At 52.7% G+C, this 19579-nt stretch overlaps 2 protein-coding genes and 1 long non-coding RNA gene across 8 annotated transcripts in view; 2 read left to right on the top strand and 1 right to left on the bottom strand.

Moving 5' to 3' along the window:
- MAPRE3 (microtubule associated protein RP/EB family member 3) overlaps positions 1 to 3509 on the top strand; it is a 56516-nt gene extending 53007 nt beyond the window's left edge. For 2 of the 3 annotated variants that reach the window (XM_019970569.2, XM_070798983.1), the window contains exons 4-7: positions 466 to 667; positions 1915 to 2069; positions 2186 to 2338; positions 2578 to 3509. In XM_019970569.2, the coding sequence (XP_019826128.1) occupies positions 466 to 667; positions 1915 to 2069; positions 2186 to 2338; positions 2578 to 2646 (579 nt within the window). In that variant the 3' untranslated portion in view covers positions 2647 to 3509. The remainder of the gene's footprint in view (positions 1 to 465; positions 668 to 1914; positions 2070 to 2185; positions 2339 to 2577) is intronic. The other variant, XM_019970570.2, reaches the window with a different exon arrangement.
- Positions 499 to 11824, bottom strand: LOC139185814 (uncharacterized). 3 transcript variants are annotated; one of them, XR_011569345.1, is made up of 3 exons: positions 11394 to 11824; positions 4653 to 4836; positions 499 to 4468 (listed from the first exon to the last, which is right to left on the bottom strand). It is a non-coding gene; the product is annotated as an uncharacterized lncRNA (long non-coding RNA). The 3 variants fall into 3 exon arrangements; XR_011569344.1 differs by lacking the exon at positions 11394 to 11824 and adding an exon at positions 6342 to 10982; XR_011569343.1 differs by lacking the exon at positions 11394 to 11824 and having other exon boundaries at positions 4653 to 10982.
- On the top strand, positions 10979 to 19351 carry TMEM214 (transmembrane protein 214). Of its 2 annotated transcripts, none has more exons than XM_070798982.1 (17): positions 10979 to 11147; positions 12145 to 12344; positions 12903 to 13053; positions 13339 to 13473; positions 13719 to 13801; positions 14218 to 14323; positions 14415 to 14496; positions 14774 to 14875; positions 15246 to 15387; positions 15820 to 15911; positions 16194 to 16242; positions 16433 to 16546; positions 16798 to 16915; positions 17431 to 17527; positions 17745 to 17913; positions 18119 to 18193; positions 18411 to 19351. In XM_070798982.1, exons 1-16 carry the CDS (start codon positions 11003 to 11005, stop codon positions 18149 to 18151), a joined length of 1818 nt encoding a protein of 605 aa, XP_070655083.1. In that variant the 5' UTR covers positions 10979 to 11002; the 3' UTR covers positions 18152 to 18193; positions 18411 to 19351. The 2 variants fall into 2 exon arrangements, with proteins under 2 accessions (XP_070655083.1, XP_070655082.1); XM_070798981.1 differs by having other exon boundaries at positions 10982 to 11147; positions 18042 to 18193.
- Positions 19352 to 19579: the final 228 nt, after the last annotated feature.

Raw genomic sequence — 19579 nt, 5'->3', positions numbered from 1 at the left:
CCAGCTCTGATGCCACTCTCCACCCACTGCCTCTCCAGGGGGAGTGCTCCCCCGGCTCAAGGCTCAGTGGAAAACCCCACAACATTTGACACCCCATCCTGACCGCATTCCCATTCCTTCCTCCTCTCTGGACCCTACACTTGAGACTCTCGGTGTACTGCTCCTGTTAAGTTCCTCCTCTGTAGGGCCCATGAAGTCTCTTGGCTCACTGCTGCCTCGATGGCCCAGGACCCCGGTTCCAGCAACCCCCACCCCACGTGCAGGGAGCAGCACCAAGGGACGTCTCCCCACGCACTTCCTCCTGTGCCTGGAGGAAAGGGCTGTCTCTGGACCCCGGGCGGGGGACTCTGGAAGGTGGGGCCACTGCAGCCCCAGGGCTTCCTGACAGCAGCAGCCCTCCCTCAAAGGACGGCAGCTGTGCAGCAGCCGGAGGTTAAAGTTCTCTGCTTCTGTGGTCTATTTCAGATCATTCCTGTAGAGAAATTAGTGAAAGGAAAATTCCAAGATAATTTTGAGTTTATTCAGTGGTTTAAGAAATTCTTTGACGCAAACTATGATGGAAAGGATTACAACCCTCTGCTGGCGCGGCAGGGCCAGGACGTAGCACCACCTCCTAACCCAGGTGATCAGATCTTCAACAAATCCAAGAAACTCATTGGCACAGCAGGTAACGTGCCCGAGCTGGGGAAAGGGTGTGGGGGGCCAGGCCGGCGGGGCTCTGCAGCCAGCAGCGCCCCCTGGGCCACTGGCCCGCCCGGCCCCCGGCCAGCCTAAAGGAGACTGTTATCACGGAGTTCAGATGATGCCGCCTGCTGCCCACTTAGACCAGGGGGAGTCGCAGTGGGAGGAGAGCCCCCGGTGCCAGCTCAGGTGGCCGCTGGTGGTGGGAGGCCCAAGCCACTTCTTCCTGCCGCCCAAGCTAACTTGCTGACCTTGAGGTGACGGGGCAGCCCTTGGCACGGTTCCTGTGTCCAGGTCATCCCAGCCAAGGGCCTGGGACTGGCACAAAGGACTCCTTCTGCCCTCTGCCCACCTGATTCCCTGGGGATGGGAGTTTGTCCAGATGGACCAAATCTTCCTGCGTTTCCAGAATCTCACAGCCCCAAGTCCTCAAGAGACAATCTCTGGAAACGAGGCTTTGTCTGGGTTCTAGAAGAGAAGGGGGAAAAGCAACAGGGCCTCAGGGAGACAGGAGGATTGGCCAGGAGGATTGGCCACCCGCATCTGAACCCGTCATAGCAGAGCGGCTCCTCTGTGTGCGCTGCTGCCCCCTGGGCCTGCCCCCACTCTCCTGCTTGCTTTGCATTAGAGGCTCTGTCCTGGGAGCTGCCTTTAGCTGGAAAATAAGTGGCCAAAGCATGACGGTGTGCGGGGGAGGAGCTGGGGTGCCCGAGTCAGGCCCAGCAGAGGGCACCAAGCCCATCCTGAGGCCCGGGCAACCCAAAGGGCCAAGGGAAGGTTTCTGTGGTCTCCTGCAGTCTTGAGACTCTGAAGTCACCCCCAGGGAGGGTGGCTATGGGCTGGGGCTTCTGTTAGGAAAGACCCAGCAAGAGCCAGACTTGAGGCCCTGTGCCCGCTGCTTTTCCTCAGGCCCCAGCTGTCAGTACAGGAGGGCCCTCACCCCTCCAGCCCCACTCCCCAAATTCGCTGTCCCAGTTCCCCTCCCTCCCCACACCTTACACTTTCTTCAGCTCCTTGTCATCCCTGCTGTCCCAGGCTTGCCAGAGGGCTGCCCAGCTGCTGTGGTGTCGTATGGCCGTGGCTTGAGGTCTAGATGTAGAGTGGGAGAGGAGGGGAGGGCGAGAGTGCCTGCCTTTCGCATGGGCCTGCCCCGCCATCACACCAGGCTGTCTCGTGCCACATCTGTGGGCTGTGGGTTCATGCAGCCCCATCTGACTTTCCTCCTCTGGACAGTTCCACAGAGGACGTCACCCACAGGCCCCAAAAATATGCAGACCTCCGGCCGGCTGAGCAACGTGGCTCCTCCCTGTATCCTCCGGAAGAATCCTCCGTCAGCCCGAAATGGTGGCCACGAGACCGATGCCCAGATTCTTGAGCTCAACCAGCAGGTGAGTGGCGTGCGCACGGGCAGCTGAGAAAGCCAGGCCCCTGGGGCATCAGGCCGGGAAGGGAGGCTGGCGCCGGGGTCTCTGCTTGAACACCACTTTCTCGCCCACTCGAGCAGCTACTGGATTTGAAGCTAACGGTGGATGGGCTGGAGAAGGAGCGCGACTTCTACTTCAGCAAACTTCGAGACATTGAGCTCATCTGCCAGGAACACGAAAGTGAGAACAGCCCTGTCATCTCGGGCATCATTGGCATCCTCTATGCCACCGAGGTGAGTCCTGCCGGGCACCTGATGGGCCTCCCCCATTCCTATCAGACCCTGAGACCAGAAGGAGCCTTGGGGAGCATGGGCCAGTGAGGGCAGCCGGCTGAAGGCACCAGCCCAAGGTCCCACAGAGCATGTGCAGTGGGCAGGGGGCCGGAACCCAGGCCGGCTCCAAGCCACCTGCAGGAGTCTGCAGCTTCGGCCTGCCTGCCTGGCTCAGCATCTCTCTCCCTTCCACCCTCCAGGAAGGATTTGCACCCCCTGAGGACGATGAGATTGAGGAACACCAACAGGAAGACCAGGACGAGTACTGAGGGCGGCCCCAGCCCTGGATGACTGCACGGCTTCCGTGCCTCCCCACCCCGCTCCCACCCCCACATTATAATCCTTTCCTGACAGCCAGTCGGCCGGTGCTTTGTGTCAGTGCCGCGGCATTGGGGAGCCTGGCGAGCAGGGCTTGGGGGGACGGGGCAGGTGAGCAGGCGGAGGCCCCTCTTCCTGTGGCACAGGCCCAGTGCGCGGGACCCCTGCCCACCCCACCCCTATTTATTTCCGTTGTCTCTATGCTGTGTCGGCCAACACTCCCCCAGGGTGCTGTGGCCACCCGCCCCAGCCAACCACCCGCTCCCCTGACAGCCAGCAGCTGTATATTTGACAAAGTCATTGGTATATTTTTACTTACTGGATTTTCCTTGCACTTTACCTGTTCTTTTCCCAGGGCTGGCAGCACGGGCTCCGGGGCAGCGTGCCTGGCTTGGCTTCCCTTCCCCCGTTGCCAGGGCCGTGACTGGACTCACCGATTCTTATTTATTTTGTCTTTTGACTTCCCAGTAGTTGAGGGAAAGACTGATGTCAGGAGAGGGATAGGGGACTGAGGAGGGGGGTTACCTAAGGCCCTGGTGGTCAGGGAGAGGGAGGGGAGCATGTGAGGGATGAAAACGACCTCCTGGCACCAGGCTCGCCCACCCTTGGCCCCCTGCGCCCAGCACCACAGCCCGGCACTGCGCTGCGGCTCCCAGCCACTCCCCTGCAGCTTGGTTCATACCACACAGACTCTGCCCGGACCTCTTGTACGTCTGCCTTTTCTCTGCCCGCCTCCCCAACCCCAGCCCTTCGGGCCACCCAGCCTGCATATGTGTTCACTTTTATTTAAATAAACTTGTGTGGTAAAAGTCCATACTATGTCTCCCTCAGCTGAGCCACAGCCTGGGTCTCAGCGCTTTTCTCTGAGTGACCCCCTCCCTGGAGGTGACAGCCATGGGGTACAACACCACTGCCATCTCCCCAGGCCCAGAAAGCTTCACCGGCTTGACCCAGCCCCCATCTCCCAACGCTGGTACCAGGGCTTTAAGGGGAGGCACGGAGGCCTGAACTCCCATTCCCTGAAGAGGAACAGAATTCAGGACCACGGCTGTGATAATGGGCAACCCAGCCAAGCAGCTGTCGGGTGGCGGGGGGGCCTGGCTGAGAGGTGCCTCGTTTCTGTCCCCTTTGGGCCAGTATGACCGCATACTGTCCGCCACCCTCCCAATGTCAGTAATCCATATGGGGACAAGGGCTCACGTGACAGAGCTGAGTGGGTGACAAAGAGCAAGGGCTCTAAGCACTGAAGCCCAGGAGGAAAGCAATGTCCAAGGGGTTCCTCCCACAGAACAGGCTCTCATGGGAGCCGGGAGCTGGAAACTCGGTCCCATCGTATTTGCACAGCCCTGCATTCCTGGTGCGTGCAGGCCAAGGGCCATGATAACCAGTGTCCTGAAGGTCCAACAGGGACCAAGGGCACTTAGCTGAATGTGGGTACCAGGCCCATTTAAACAGAGCCTTAGTTGCCCGTTAGAACAGCCCCTTATTTACTGGGGAAAGGACTGAGACCTGCATGTGACATGATTTGCTCAAGGTGGTTAAAACCTGGACTAGAATTGAGACCTCCTGAGTCATTGTTCTGTGCTCATCCCCAAAGACCACACAGGTGTGACCTCCAGAACTTTTCCTCTAGCTTCTGACCAGCCGTGGTAGATGTTTCCTCACCGTCCTGAGTGTGCCCAAGACACTGCTGGGATGTTGTTTCTTCCGCGGCCCTGCTCCAAGACCCTCCTTCCAGACCACCAGCATTTCTCCAGTTGACTCATTAGAAACCTGAAATAAGCAAACCGTGTCTGTTCATCCCTCATTCACTTCACCTTCTCCATTTGACTCATACTCCCACATACAGACTTTTGAATTTATTCTCATTCTCCTGATTTTCTCCTCCAAGTTCCTAGCCTGCTTTTATTTTTATGATTAAAATTATGATTTTATCTTAGTGATTTTTAAATCTTACCATTTTTAATTCTTCTGCCTAATTTTGAAGGCTATTCCAGGTATATACAGTAAAAGGAGAAGGTAGTTTCTCTGTGATGCCCAGCATTCATCTTCAGGCTGGAACCTCACCCTGATGGTTAAGTGGGTGTGGTGGGCAGAATAACGCCTCCCTCCAAAGATGTCCACATTATAATCCTCAGAACCTGTGGATATGTTAGGTTATTAATACATGACAAAGGGGAATTAAGGTGCAGATGGAATTAAATCGCTAATCTGCTGACTAAAATGAGGGTATCCTGGATTATCCAGAAGGGCCCAGTGTAATTGCCAAGAGTCCATAAAATTGGGATGGGCGGGGCAAGAGGTCAGAGTGATGCAATATGAGGAGGACTTGACCCATTGCTGCTGGCTTTAAAGATGGGGGATATGAGCAAAGAAATTTGGTCAGCCTCCAGAGGCTGGGAGAGGTAAGGAAACAGGTTCTCTCCTAGAGTCTCCACAAGGGACCACTGCCCTGTGGATACCATATTTTACCCCAGTGAGACCCTGACAGACTTTTGCCTTCCAGAGCTATAAGACAAGAAGTTTGTGTTGTATTAAGCCAGTAAGTTTGTGGCAATTTCTTATAGAAGCAATAGGAAACCAATATAGTAGGTCAGCCTGCTTCAATGAGCTCACTGTTCTTGTCCCCACACCAGACAGCCACCCATCCTCTTTGACCCAGTCTTTTTTAACTTTTAAAAATGTTGTATTGGGGTATAGCCAATTAACAATGTTGTGATAGTTTCAGGTGAACAGCGAAGAAACTCAGCCATACATATACATGTATCCATTCTCCCCCAAACTTCCTCCCATTCAGCCTGCCACATAACATTGAGCAGAGTTCCATGTGCTATACAGTAGGTTCTTGTTGGTTATCCATTTTAAATATAGCAGTACATGTCCATCCCAAACTTGACCCAGTCTTTTGATTCTTCCCTCTTACCCCATGGGTACCTGCCCAAGCCCACCCTTCATGGCTAGTGTCTAAGGTTGCTCTTTGAAGACCTAGAGCTCCACGATGTAAAGCCACTGCCTCCTCCCCAAACTCTGGAACATTTAAGACGGTGAATTACAATTTTTCTGCTTCGTCTGTCTCCCATACAGGTTTCTCAAGTTCCTCTCAATCAAGTGACATGTGTCCTCTAGCTCCCACCTACCACTGTGCTAAGTGCTTATTAGGTACAGAAAGGGCTTAGGAAATGCTACTGGATAAGTAAGTGAATGACTTCTGTCCCGTAGGTGCCAAGGTACAACTGATGACCTGCTGGACTATTCTAAGACAGGAAATAAAGCCCCTCCCCACCCTTCTCTATATTTCCACCATGGAACACCCCCTTGTTTGCTTCTATGGAAAGCCTTTCTGTTTCTCTTCCAAAATCAGTATCGCTTTTGTGACCATACATGTAACACAGAAAAGGTAGAACAAAGAGAAGACAGTGTCTGAAGAGAGCTAAACCAACTATGTGAAAAAAATGAATTGATTAATGATTATCTCAAATACGGTCCTGGGCAAAAGCACTTCATTTCAGACCCTTTGACCTGAGGCAAAGTCAGCGATGGTCAGGTCTGCAGGGGCTGGAGGGCAGGCAGAAGGAAGCAGCAAGAGGTTGGTTATCTCCTACTTTCTGCCTCCAGCCCACCCCATCCTTTACCTGTCCCCACTTACCTTTCCAAAGTAGGTATGCCATTTTCCTACTGGCTTCCCACAATCTGCAGGACGAAGTAAAAATTTGACAGGCAAGGACCTTGGCATATGGGCTGAGGTCCCTTTCCAACCACATAACCTCCAATATCCATGAAGCACTGTCACATTGAACTACTTCCAGTCTCCCAGACTTGCCCCGCTGTGTCCCACCTTTGTAGGCCTTTGCTTACATCAAGTCCACACACCTGGCCTGTTCTCCCCACTTGCCCTAATCCCCAACCATCGACTATTTGCCCATTCCTCAGGACACACTTCCAGTGTCATCGCCTTTAGGAAGCCTTCTCTAATCTCCTTCCTAAAGGAATTCATCACTCCCTAAACTATTCATCCTGTGGGAAGTTGGACTCTTAGATCAGATCAGTCACTCAGTCGTGTCCGACTCTTTGCGATCCCATGAATTGCAGCACGCCAGGCCTCCCTGTCCATCACCAACTCCCAGACTTCACTCAGACTCACGTCCATCGAGCCAGTGATGCCATCCGGCCATTTCATCCTCTGTCGTCCCCTTCTCCTCTTGCCCCTAATCCCTCCCAGCAGCAGAGTCTTTTCCAATGAGTCAACTCTTAGCATGAGGTGGCCAAAGTACTGGAGTTTCAGCTTTACCATCATTCCTTCCAAAGAAATCCCAGGGCTGATCTCCTTCAGAACAGACTGGTTGGATCTCCTTGCAGTCCAAGGGACCCTCAAGAGTCTTCTCCAACACCACAGTTCAAAAGCATCAATTCTTTGGCACTCAGCCTTCTTCACAGTCCAACGCTCACATCCATACATGACCACAGGAAAAACCATAGCCTTGACTAGATGAACCTTTGTTGGCAAAGTAATGTCTCTGCTTTTGAATATGCTATCTAGGTTGGTCATAACTTTCCTTCCAAGGAGTAAGTGTCTTTCAATTTCATGGCTGCAGTCACCATCTGTAGTGATTTTGGAGCCCAGAAAAATAAAGTCTGACACTGTTTCCACTGTTTCCCCATCTATTTCCCATGAAGTGATGGGACCGGATGCCATGATCTTTGTTTTCTGAATGTTAAGCTTTAAGCCAACTTTTTCACTCTCCACTTTCACCTTCATCAAGAGGCTTTTTAGTTCCTTTTCACTTTCTGCCATAAGGGTGGTGTCATCTGCATATCTGAGGTGATTGAGATTTCTCCCAGAAATCTTGATTCCAGCTTGTATTTCTTCCAGTCCAGCGTTTCTCATGATGTACTCTGCATATAAGTTAAATAAACAGGGTGACAATATACAGCCTTGACGAACTCCTATTCCTATTTGGAACCAGTCTGTTGTTCCATGTCCAGTTCTAACTGTTGCTTCCTGACCTGCATACAAATTTCTCAAGAGGTAGATCAGGTGGTCTGGTATTCCCACCTCTTTCAGAATTTTCCACAGTTTATTGTGATCCACACAGTCAAAGGCTTTGGCATAGTCAATAGAGCAGAAATAGATGCTTTTCTGGAACTCTCTAGCTTTTTCGATGATCCAGCGGATGTTGGCAATTTGATCTCTGGTTCCTCTGCCTTTTCTAAAACCAGCTTGAACATCTGGAAGTTCACGGTTCACATATTGCTGAAGCCTGGCTTGGAGAATTTTGAGCATTACTTTACTAGCATGTGAGATGAGTGCAATTGTGCGGTAGTTTGAACATTCTTTGGCATTGCCTTTCTTTGGGATTGGAATGAAAACTGACCTTTTCCAGTCCTGTGGCCACTGCTGAGTTTTCCAAATTTGCTGGCATATTAAGTGCAGCACTTTCACAGCATCATCTTTCAGGATTTGGAATAGCTCAACTGGAATTCCATCACCTCCACTAGCTTTGTTCATAGTGATGCTTTCTAAGGCCCACTTGACTTCACATTCCAGGATGTCTGGCTCTAGGTCAGTGATCACACCATCGTGATTATCTGGGTCGTGAAGATCTTTTTTGTACAGTTCTTCTGTGTATTCTTGCCACCTCTTCTTAATATCTTCTGCTTCTGTTAGGTCCATACCATTTCTGTCCTTTATCAGCCCATCTTTGTATGAAATGTTCCTTTGGTATCTCTGATTTTCTTGAAGAGATCTCTAGTCTTTCCCATTCTGTTGTTTTCCTCTATTTCTTTGCATTGATAGCTAAGGAAGGCTTTCTTATCTCTTCTTGCTATTCTTTGGAACTCTGCGTTCAGATGTTTATATCTTTCCTTTTCTCCTTTGCTTTTCGCTTCTCTTCTTTTCACAGCTATTTGTAAGGCCTCCTCAAACAGCCATTTTGCTTTTTTGCATTTCTTTTCCATGGGGATGGTCTTGATCCCTGTCTCTTGTACAATGTCACAAACCTCATTCCATAGTTCCTCAGGCACTCTATCTATCAGATCTAGGCCCTTAAATCTATTTCTCACTTCCACTGTATAATCATAAGGGATTTCATTTAGGTCATACCTGAATGGTCTAGTGGTTTTCCCTACTTTCTTCAATTTAAGTCTGAATTTGGCAATAAGTTCATGGTCTGAGCCCCAGTCAGCTCCTGGTCTTGTTTTTGCTGACCGTATAGAGCTTCTCCATCTTTGGCTGCAAAGAATATAATCAATCTGATTTCGGTGTTGACCATCTGATAATGTCCATGTATAGAGTCTTCTCTTGTGTTGTTTGAAGAGGGTGTTTGTTATGACCACTGCATTTTCTTGGCAAAACTCTATTAGTCTTCGCCCTGCTTCATTCCCTATTCCAAGGCCAAATTTGCCTGTTACTCCAGGTGTTTCTTGACTTCCTACTTTTGCATTCCAGTCCCCTATAATGAAAAGGACATCTTTTTGGGGTGTTAGTTCCAAAAGGTCTTGTAGGTCTTCATAGAACCGTTCAACTTCAGCTTCTTCAGCGTTACTAGTTGGGGCATAGACTTGGATTACTGTGATATTGAATGGTTTGCCTTGGAAACGAACAGAGATCATTCTGTCGTTTTTGAGATTGCATCCAAGTACTGCATTTAGGACTCTTTTGTTGACCATGATGGCCACTCCATTTCTTCTGAGGGATTCCTGCCCTCAGTAGTAGATATAATGGTCATCTGAGTTAAATTCACCCATTCCAGTCCATTTCAGTTGGACTCTAGTTCTTACTATAAACGCTTGCCTGGCCTGTTCCTTAGTATGGCAGGTATGAATCTCATAGTCAAATGAGGGAGTGTGCATTAAATAGTAAGCTTCCCATGTGGCACTAGTGGTAAAAAGAACCATCATGTCAATGCTGGAGACCTAAAAGATGCAGGTTTGATCCCTAGGTTGGGAAGATCCCCTGGAGGAGGGCAATTCACTCCAGTATTCTTGCCTGGAAAATCCCATGGACAGAGGAGCCTGGCAGGTTACAGTCCATAGGGTCGCATGAAGTCGGATAGGACTGAAAAAAACTTGGCATGGCAGGGCATATGAAATAGCACATTTCCTTAATCATGATAAATCACTTCTAGTTCACCTTCACTCATACTCCCCTGCCAGCATGCTTCCAGTTTTGAGGTCTCACATGATACAACAAGCATGGCCCAAGGGACCTCCAGAGATAGGGGATGTCTGACCAGGTAACCTGCTTAAGTAGTTCCTCAGGTCTTCGTTCTTGATTGCTTCCCTGCCACACCTGGGACTTGGGACTGACAGCTGTGGAGGGAGTCAGAGCCTTTTCTTTCCCACTGCCTGCAAGGGGAAACCCAGTGCTGGCTGTCCCAGGGCCAAAAACTTTTCTCTGCCTCCCTTCGAGGGACACTCCACTCTCTACTTCCTGCCCCACCCGACCCCAAACACTGCCTCAAGGCGAGGAATCTTCAAGCTCCGTCTCTCTTCCCTGTTCCTTCACAATAGCTTTTTTTTTTTTTTAATAGCTCGTTAAACTCAAGGTTTAATCATTAGCAACAGAAAAACTAGCACTTTCCTGTAAGGAAGGGAGCATTTCATCTACAAACTCCCCCAGGAGCTGAGGAGAACTTTCATTTCATCCTTTGTGCACAACTAGAACGGAAAGAAAACCAGAAACAGTTAAATTTTCACCAAGTCACCCAATACTTCCACGTTCAGTTCAGTTAAGTCGCTCAGTCGTGTCCGACTCTGCGACCCCATGAACCGCAGCACACCAGGCCACCCTGTCCATCACCAACTCCCGGAGTTCACCCAAACTCATGTCCATTGAGTCGGTGATGCCGTCCAACCATCTCATCCTCTGTCGTCCCCTTCTCCTCCTGCCTTCAATCTTTCCCAGTATCAGGGTCTTTTCAAATGAGTTAGCTCTTCGCATCAGGTGGCCAAAGTATTGGAGTTTCAGCTTCAACATCAGTCCTTCCAAGGACTGATCAGACCCAGGACTGATCTCCTTTAGGATGGACTGGTTGGCTCAATAAAAGTTGTCCGAAAGCAGTAGCCTCTCATCTCAACATCTTTTGCTTGGCTGCTGTTGTTGTTGTTTTTTTGCTGAGAAAGGCTCCTGACGCCGCGCCGACCCCTAGAGCGGAAGAACCCGGCAAACACCAACGACTACAAGTCCCAAGCTGCCTAGCGGGTGGCGTCACGCGCCGCGAAGCCCTGCGAGGAGACGTGGCAGAGCGCGGCGCGTCCGCACCGGACCGGAAAGCTTGGGGAGGCGGCCGTGGCGGGAGGGTCGGAGCCATGGCGGCGAAGACTGCGGGTGGGGGGCGCTGGGAGGTGGTGAAGAAGGGGCGGCGGCCTGGGGCCGGCGGCAGTGGTAAAGGCGGCGGAGGGGACCGCCGGGCGCTCGGGGAGGCGAACGGAGTGTGGAAGTACGACCTGACCCGTGAGTACCCACCCGGCCCGCCGCCCCCTGTAGCCCTCGCCCCGCCCCGGGTCTGCACCCCACCTCCCCACCCCGGGTGGTAGCGAGCAGCTACCGGGGCCCAGAGGGTCCAAACACCCCTGGGCTCCTGGAGTCGCGAGCCTCCTGCGGATTGGTACCTCCCAGTTCAGCCGGCGCTCCCCTGGCGTTTCTCGACCCTCAAAAGAGGTAGACAGAGCGAGGGAGGTCGCCGTCCTTGCCACTCACATGAGTAAACTGAGGCCCAACGAAGTTAGACGACTTCCCCAGGATCACTTATTAGAGGGGACCGGGATTCTCGTCTTCGGACGCTCAGCAGACAGCACACGCTCCCTGCCAGCTGTTCCCGGGCCCGATAGCCTGGCCTTGCCGGACAAGTGTCCGGGAGCTGCGGAGAGGCAGTCTGGTTCATCATAGACTGGGCCCCCGCCTTAAGTAACCTGCAGGTAGGGGGTTGGCGTGGGGACTTGGACGCTCATGAGGCCCGGCAGTGGGAGAAAATGATCCACCACACACATCTCCACACCCATCAAGTATTATTCCAAGCGGTGCCTGTTTCCTCAAAGCCTCCTGGAGGAGCAGAGAAAGCTTGCCACTTGTTGATTATAGAGTTGTCACATCAGAACCAAGAGGAACTGGGGTAGAACCAAGAATGGAAAACCGTGATTTCCCAAACTGGTAGCCACTCAATAAAGAAGCCAGCCCTCTGTGTTGGACACCACCCACCTGCCCAATTTTCCCATACTCTGATTTCCTAATAAAGAAATGCCTTATCTCTGAAAGAGCCCATGAACTCAAGAGCTGTGGTAACTGAAAGAAACCACCAGGAGGGGTCCTTAAGCAGGATGCAAGAAGGGGCTTTGAGGCAGGCTTCTCCCTGGAGATTAATTAAGTGCCAGTGTGTGGGGAGGGACCACTGTTTCTGTGAGGCCCTCCTGATTCAGGGCTGCCCCCCTTTCTCTGCCTGTCATTACCCCAGCTCCAATCCAGACGACAAGCACCCTGTATGAGCGGGGCTTTGAGAAAATCATGAAGCGGCAGAATAAGGAGCAGGTTCCACCTCCTGCTGTGGAGCCTAAGAAACCGGGGAACAAGAAGCAGGCTAAGAAGGTGGCGACCCTCACCAACCAGAACCAGAAGCAGGGACGCTTTCGCAGCCTGGAGGAGGCACTGAAAGCTGTGAGTGTGGCGAGACTTTAGGCAGGGGAAGAATGAGGACCCGAGGAGTAGAGAGGATGAAAGAAGTGGGACAGGGACGGGCTCCTGAGGGACCTGTGGGATGAGGGACACTGCTGACTAAGAGGAGGCCTTCAGGAAAGGATGGAAATCCAATGGGATGCAGTGTCTGCACTTAGGCTAGAAAGGGAATGAGTTTATAGAGAACCATAGATTAGTGAGGGGAAAACCTTGAAAATCCAGAGATACACAGAGGGTTTAGAAAAACTGCTTGTGGTTCCTCCCACCAAGGAAGAAATGATCTTTCACTTTCCATCTTGTCTTCTGTTTCTCCCCTTGAACATGTGAGGGACCCAAGAGTATTAGTTCTTGAGATCAGCAGTTACAATTGTCTTGTTCTCTAGTTCCTGAAGATCTGGATGCAACAAAAGTATGGCATTCCATATACTTGCATTGAAAAGCAGAAACCCTTTGTTTTTCCTGCCACCTCAACCATTTCCCCACCTCTACCCCATTACTCTACACCCGAAACTCACCATGAGGGGACTGTGTTCCTGGCAGCTGGACCTGGCAGATCTGCAGAAGGAACTGGACAAGAGCCAGAGTGTGTTCTCTGGAAACCCATCCGTGTGGTTGAAGGACCTGGCCAGCTATCTCAACTACAAGCTCCAAGTACCTCCGAGTGAACCCACACTTAGCCAGCATCCTCACGGTTAGTTCTCCAGACGAGTTGAAGAAAATTCTGAAAGGGCTGTATGTAAGCGCATTACTTAGTAACTGAGCCCCATGCCCCCACTGCCCTGACTTACCTGGTGATTTGAGCTGTCCTCAGATTAGCATGGCTTCAAAGTTCCTGGGCCTCGTTGAAATAGGGAGGATGCCAGCCACAGTGCAGTGACCTCTGCCTTCACTTACAGTTCTCAAGGAGCAAAGCAGAGGCCTCAGAGCTAGCAGAGGCTTCTGGTGCTAGCTCTCATATGAGGCCTATCGACCCCAGATTATCCCTACAGCCTGGTGAGCCGGGAGCTGCGTGGCATCATCCGAGGGCTATTGGCAAAGGCTGCGGGATCCCTGGAGCTCTTTTTCGACCATTGTCTATTCACCATGCTACAAGAACTGGATAAGACTCCAGGTGAGAGGGTCCCGTGAGAATTAGGCCAGTCCTATCTTGGGAACCTAATCCCCTTTTTTCTGCTTCTAGAGTAACTGAAGAGGTTCTCTTTTAGCAGAGAAATATGCTAATTCCAGCACTCTTGGAAAAGAAGGAGGATGCTAGGACTCCCTGGGCCTGGGTTCTGGGCTCTCAGCTGTTGAAAAAGAGATTACAGGTTTGGGGTGCTGATTAGTATATGTGGGTCTGAGAATGTGTATCTCCAGGGGAGTCACTGCACGGTTACCGCATCTGTATCCAGGCCATTCTGCAAGACAAGCCCAAGATTGTCACCACAAACCTAGGCAAGGTGAGCTCAGGGTTGTGATGGGGCCATTGGGAGGCCAGGACTGGGGAGACTGGGCAGAATCAACTCTGTTGAACCCAGTTAAGGGATGCAGGAGGTCCCGTAAGACAAGTAGTTAGCTAACAGCGTTAGCACTATGCACATATATGAGGTAGGTACTGCTATTATTCCCATTTTGTAGATGAGAAGATTGAGCCGCAACAGGGGTCAGTTACTTTGTAAAGTTGGTCAACTAGTAAGTGATAAACGTGAGTGAAGACCATAGCCTGGTGCCAGAGCCTGTGCTCTGAGTCACTCCACCACATTACCACACTGCCCCATTGTCCTCTCCCAGTTGAATTCTGTCTTCTTCCTTGGCTTTGAGGGTGCTCCTGGTGCTTTGCCCTTTCCCAACCTGCCTCCCTCACTGGTCTCCCCAGTTCCTGGAACTGCTGAGGTCCCACCAGAGCCGACCAGCCAAGTGTCTGACTGTCATGTGGGCCCTGGGTCAAGCAGGTTTTACCAACCTCACCGAGGGACTGAGAGGTAAAAGAAAGGTTTTGGAGCTGGAAGTTCCTCTTTAATGTCCCCAGTGGATCCAGGCTTGAGGCTTCCTCCCTGATCTTTGTCTCCACAGTGTGGCTGGGGATTATGCTACCTGTGTTGGGCATCAAGTCTCTGTCTCCCTTCGCCATTGCATACCTGGATCGGCTGCTCCTGTGAGTAATTGGGGGTGAAGGGGAAGAGCAGGCCCAGGGTGTTTTCAGGTAGCTATTTCAGCAAAATGGATGCTGTGATCCTGGTTTCCATAGATGTGAAGAAGCATCAGGACCAGCTCCTCCCAAGTCAGAATGTGGTGGTGGTGAAGGAAACGGAGGGAGCCAGGAAGTTGGGGGGATGGAGTGGAGTTTATGCCCTTTTTCTTAGATGTTCTTAGCTGGGACCGTGGCCAGGGCAGGTGTTCCCCAACAAGCCTGTTTCTTTCCTCCCCCACAGGATGCACCCCAACCTCACCAAGGGCTTTGGCATGATTGGCCCCAAGGACCTCTTCCCACTTCTGGACTTTGCCTATATGCCCAACAACTCCTTGACTCCCAGGTAGGGCTGTCCCAGGGCACAACCTTCTGTGAAGGACCCCAGCAGAGGATTAGGACACTATATCTGTCCCTTCACCTCCGGCCACCCTCAATTTGAGATTATCAACCTGCATGTACATGGGATCATTGAACCCTTGGAATTACATGGGCCCTCCATGGTGATTGGCCTGTGGGCATTTTCTGGGGAGGGGACCCATGACTGAGCAGATTTTCCAAGAAGTCTCTGAGTCTAGAAAGATGCAGAACCATTAAAAGGCCCTTCATGACCACCACCTTGGGCAGGGTATGGACTTTGCTGCAGACGCAAGGGGCACAAGCACACAAAGCCAATCAGAGTCTATGCTCAGCTCTCCTCTCAACCCCCTCCACAGCCTGCAGGAGCAGCTATGTCAGCTGTACCCACGACTGAAGGTGCTGGCATTTGGGGCAAAGCCGGAATCCACGCTGCATACCTACTTCCCCTCCTTCCTGTCCAGAGCCACCCCTGGCTGCCCTCCGGAGATGAAGAAAGAGGTGAGGAGCTGGTGGGAGGTGCCTTTCTCCTTCTTGGGGTGGGGTAAGGTCCCTATCTGCTGACAGGCCCTGCCACTGGGAGCCTGTTTTCTCCCCTCTTCGCCCCGCCCTCCCCAGCTTGGTCCCAACAGCCAACTGCTGGCTCCTTTATGCTTCACTCTCAGAAGAATGGAGCTGAAAAGGCAGCCTGTTCAGATCTGACCAGTCTCTCATGGTCCCTTGCAGACAAGCTAATTTTTATCTCAGGAACCCCTTCTTCCCCTTTATAGCCTCTTGGAGATTTTGAGGGTATGGGTACAATTTCTCTGCCCTTCAGGGTGGAGTGCTGCCTGGGGGGCCCCACTTGGCACTAACTAAGAGGGGGAGTTAGCTCTTAGCACTCCCCACCATTGCCCGGGGCCCAGCAGTCTCTCCCTTCTATCTCCTGTGCAGCTCCTGAGAAGCCTGACTGAGTGCCTGATGGTGGACCCCCTCAGCACCAGCGTCTGGCGGCAGCTCTACCCCAAGCACCTGTCACAGTCCAGGCAGGTGGGGGGGTGGGGGTCACCTGCCTCTGATCCACACAGAGAAACCTTAATTTACTCTTCATGGTGTGTCCTGTCCGAAAGCAGAAGGGGGATGTTTGTCACTGTTGTTCAGGCTCATACCTGTGGGGGCTTTGCAGGGAGGCTTCCAGGAAGCTGCTCCTCTGTGGGGGTGGGGGACAGGGCATGGAGGGTCTTTCAGCCTGAAGGAGCTGGGGCCCATGGAGGATGGGAGGGGCCAGGTGGGCCTCCTGATGGGAAAGGATTGTGCTTTCCCCACAGCCTGCTGCTGGAACACCTGCTCAGGTCCTGGGAGCGTATTCCCAAGAAGGTGAGCTGGGAAGACATGGCAGGCTGAGCCTCGTCTGGGTTCTGAGTTCGTACCCCCGCCACTGGCCCCGCTTTCTGGGAAGGTGCTCCATTAGCACTTCTGGTGTGGAATACGAAGCAGAATGGAAGCTCAGGGTTCCCTTGTGGGCTAAATCTTAACATTCTCAGCCTAGACTTCTCTTACTCTACAGACACAGAAGTCATTGCAAGAAACCATTCAGTCCTTCAAGCTTACCAACCAGGATCTGCTGAGGAAGGGCGGCGGCAGCAATCAGGATGTCGTCACCTGCGACTCGGCCTGCAAGGTGCCAGCGCCCAGCCCACTGCCCTCGCCTCCCACCACCACCCATAGACTCTTCTCCTCGCAGTCTCTGCACACCCTGGGTTGGACCTGTATGACATTCCTGACCCACCTGCCGCTGGAACTCCCACCACCTCTGGAGTAGTGAGAGGGCTGGATCCGCTCTGTGGAAGGCTGAGCTTGAGGCCTGCCTTAGGAGGCCAGGGCCAGCCCCACTCCCTTCTGACCACTGCTCCCTGCCCCTTCTCCTTCTAGAGTCTGTTGCAGCAGGCTCGGGGCTTCCAGCTGCCCTGGACACGGCTACTTCTGTTGGTGCTGGTCTTTGCCATAGGTTTCCTGTGCCATGACTTCCGGTCACACAGCTCTTTCCAGGGTAAGCAGGGATTGGCTGGCAAAGGAGATAGCCAGGGGCTTTTTGTGGGGACACAGAGCTGGATGTACCACTCCCCGCCCCTGCACACACTCCAGAACAGACATTTTTCTGACAGATGTGTCTGTGCTTTGCATTGTAGAAATGCTTCATATTCATGGTCTTATTTGAGTAGTGTTATCTTGTTTTTAATTTTTGAGGAAATTGAGGCTCAGAAAGATTTACCAATTAGCATAACATCACAGCTAGGAAGTAGAAAGGCTGACCCTCAGACTCGAGGTTTCCTGATGCCCAAGTCCACAGCTCCACCTGGCTGCACCCTTCTTGCTCTCCTGGCCTGCAACCCTCCCTCCACACGTGCTCCAGAGCAGAATGGAGCCAGCTCTGCAACCCCGTGAGCATGTCCAGTTCTGCCCCATCCCTCACTGAGTCTGCTCTGGGGCCTGTAGTGCCTGCCTCCCCAGTCCCAGTCCCTGCCCCGCTCACCTCCTCACTCACCCGAGGCCCCCTCTCCGCAGCCTCCCTTTCTGGCCAGCTGCTTCAGTCATCTGGTGTCTTGCCTGCTGGCCAACAAGCATGCACCAAGATCTACTCCTATAGCTTGCAGGGCTACAGGTGAGACCTCCGGGAGTGGGATGGGGGGTACCTAGAGGGGAGAGGGAGGCGTGGGAGAGAGAGGGCTTGCCTGTTCAGGGTGGTGACGGCATTGACAGTCAATGGGAAGCCGCTGTGGTTTTCCCCTCCCAAGGCCTCCCTTGCCCCAGCTGTTCTTAGGCCAGCCTGCTTGGGAGACTCCAGACACCTTCTTCCTCCCTCTGTGTCTCCCCTACAGCTGGCTGGAGAAGACATTGCCAGCTTGGGGCTCCCACCTGCTGACTGTGGTGAGGCCTGGCTTGCAGCTGGCCTGGGCCCACACCAATGCCACCGTCGGCTTCCTTTCTGCCCACTGTGCCTCACACCTTGCCTGGTTCGGTGACAGCCTCGCCAACCTCTTCCAGAGGGTAAGCCAGAGACAGAGAGGTCAGAGAAGGCTCTGACCTCTTGCCGGATGGCTGTGTTCTTGGGAAGGTGCAGCCCCACGTGGACTGCCTTCCCTGTCGTTCTAACCCATCCATTCTCCATGGTCCAGCTACAGACCCAGCTCCCTGACACCCTGAACCAGCTGCTCCGTTCTCTGAGGGAGCTGCTCCTGTTTCTTTATCACAGCATCCTGCTGCCTACGTGGCACATGCTGCTTGAGGCCCTGGCCCAGATCCAGGAGCACTGCCATGAGGCATGCAGGTGAGACCCTACCCCAGGGCTCCAGCAGGAGGCCTGTGACCCCAGGCCCTTTCTCCAGAGACACAGCTCCCCTTTTGTTTTTCTCGCTCTGCCCTGCCTCCTGCGCATCCCTTGGGCACTTTGGGATCGGGGTTGTGAGTATTAGCTACAGCTCTTTGACTTAACACAGCTGCACATCACAATTTCCCAACCCCCGAAATGTCTGCTTTCCTCCCAGAGGCGAGGTGACTTGGGACTGCATGAAGACACAGCTCAGTGAAGCCGCTCACTGGACCTGGCTCAGACTACAGGACACCACAGTGGCTTTCTTGGACTGGGCACTTGCCATGATATCCCAGCAGTAGGCCCTGCCTCCCTGGCTGCTGGGCTCTGTCTGGAGCAGACCCCTGGAGACTGTTGGGGCAGAGAGTGGCAATTCTGCAGGGGAGTCTTTGTTACTTGGTGCCTAAGTTCTGTCTCCTCAGCAAGTGGTAGGCTGCCTCTGCCTCAGTTCTTCCGGTTTGGTGGCAGCGAGCCCAGAGGTATCTCAGCCTCCAACCCACGACTCCACTGACCACTGCTCTGCCCGACTGACTGTACATGGCTCCCAGCCTTTATCCTTGGGCCTGGTAGCCTCTCTTGTCTCTGCTCTCCACTTCCTTCTCTCTCATTCTTGAAGCCTCAAACAGCTCATCTTGAAAAGGTGGACTCCAGGAAGTGGCTTCTGCATTCTTCTGACAAACGATTCCTGCTCCCAGACCTTAACCACGGCAGAAAAAAAAAAGGGACTTCTAGAAGAATCTAGAAGAATGTAGCACCACAGTGGGTGGTAGCAGCTTTGTCTCTGCCGACAGTCTGGGTGTGGCTGTCCGTGGACATGTAGGCCTGGGTGGAGAGGCCTCTCACCTCAAAATGTTCAACTTAGGTCCTTCAAGGCTTCTACTGCTCCTGTCATCATGGTCCTACATCCTTGCTCTCTGTCCCCCTTCAGTGCTGGGGGCGGTCTCAGCCTCCGAGTTCAGCCCTTCTCCGCTGCCCACCCCTGCCATCTGTCTGGAGAGCAGAGCCCAGGTCATCATGTGCCTCAGGCCCAGGAAATCATCCAGCAACCTGTTGAGACAGGACACAGCATGGGCTTGTGGATATGCCTACTTGATGGAATAAAGGACACAGATTTGATTTCTAGTTTTCCTCTGTGCCTCTTCATACAGAAATTCCTACAGTTGTGGACAGGACGACAAAATGTGAGCTCCTGCACATTCTTTAGCCCTCTGCCCTCCCAAAGGTTGTAGCCTCTGGCCATAGTTGAGCTTCTGGCAAGGAAAGCCTGCTTCCATCATTCTAAAGTTTGGCCTGTCGAGGGTTCTAGACGCCCTACTTGCTCACTTATCATCTCACTTGTCCTTG

Source organism: Bos indicus, chromosome 11 (assembly GCF_029378745.1).
Source record: "Bos indicus isolate NIAB-ARS_2022 breed Sahiwal x Tharparkar chromosome 11, NIAB-ARS_B.indTharparkar_mat_pri_1.0, whole genome shotgun sequence".
Classification (NCBI taxonomy): domain Eukaryota; kingdom Metazoa; phylum Chordata; class Mammalia; order Artiodactyla; family Bovidae; genus Bos; species Bos indicus.
Note: the sequence above shows the minus strand (reverse complement) of the source record. Positions and strands in the feature narration are given on the sequence as shown.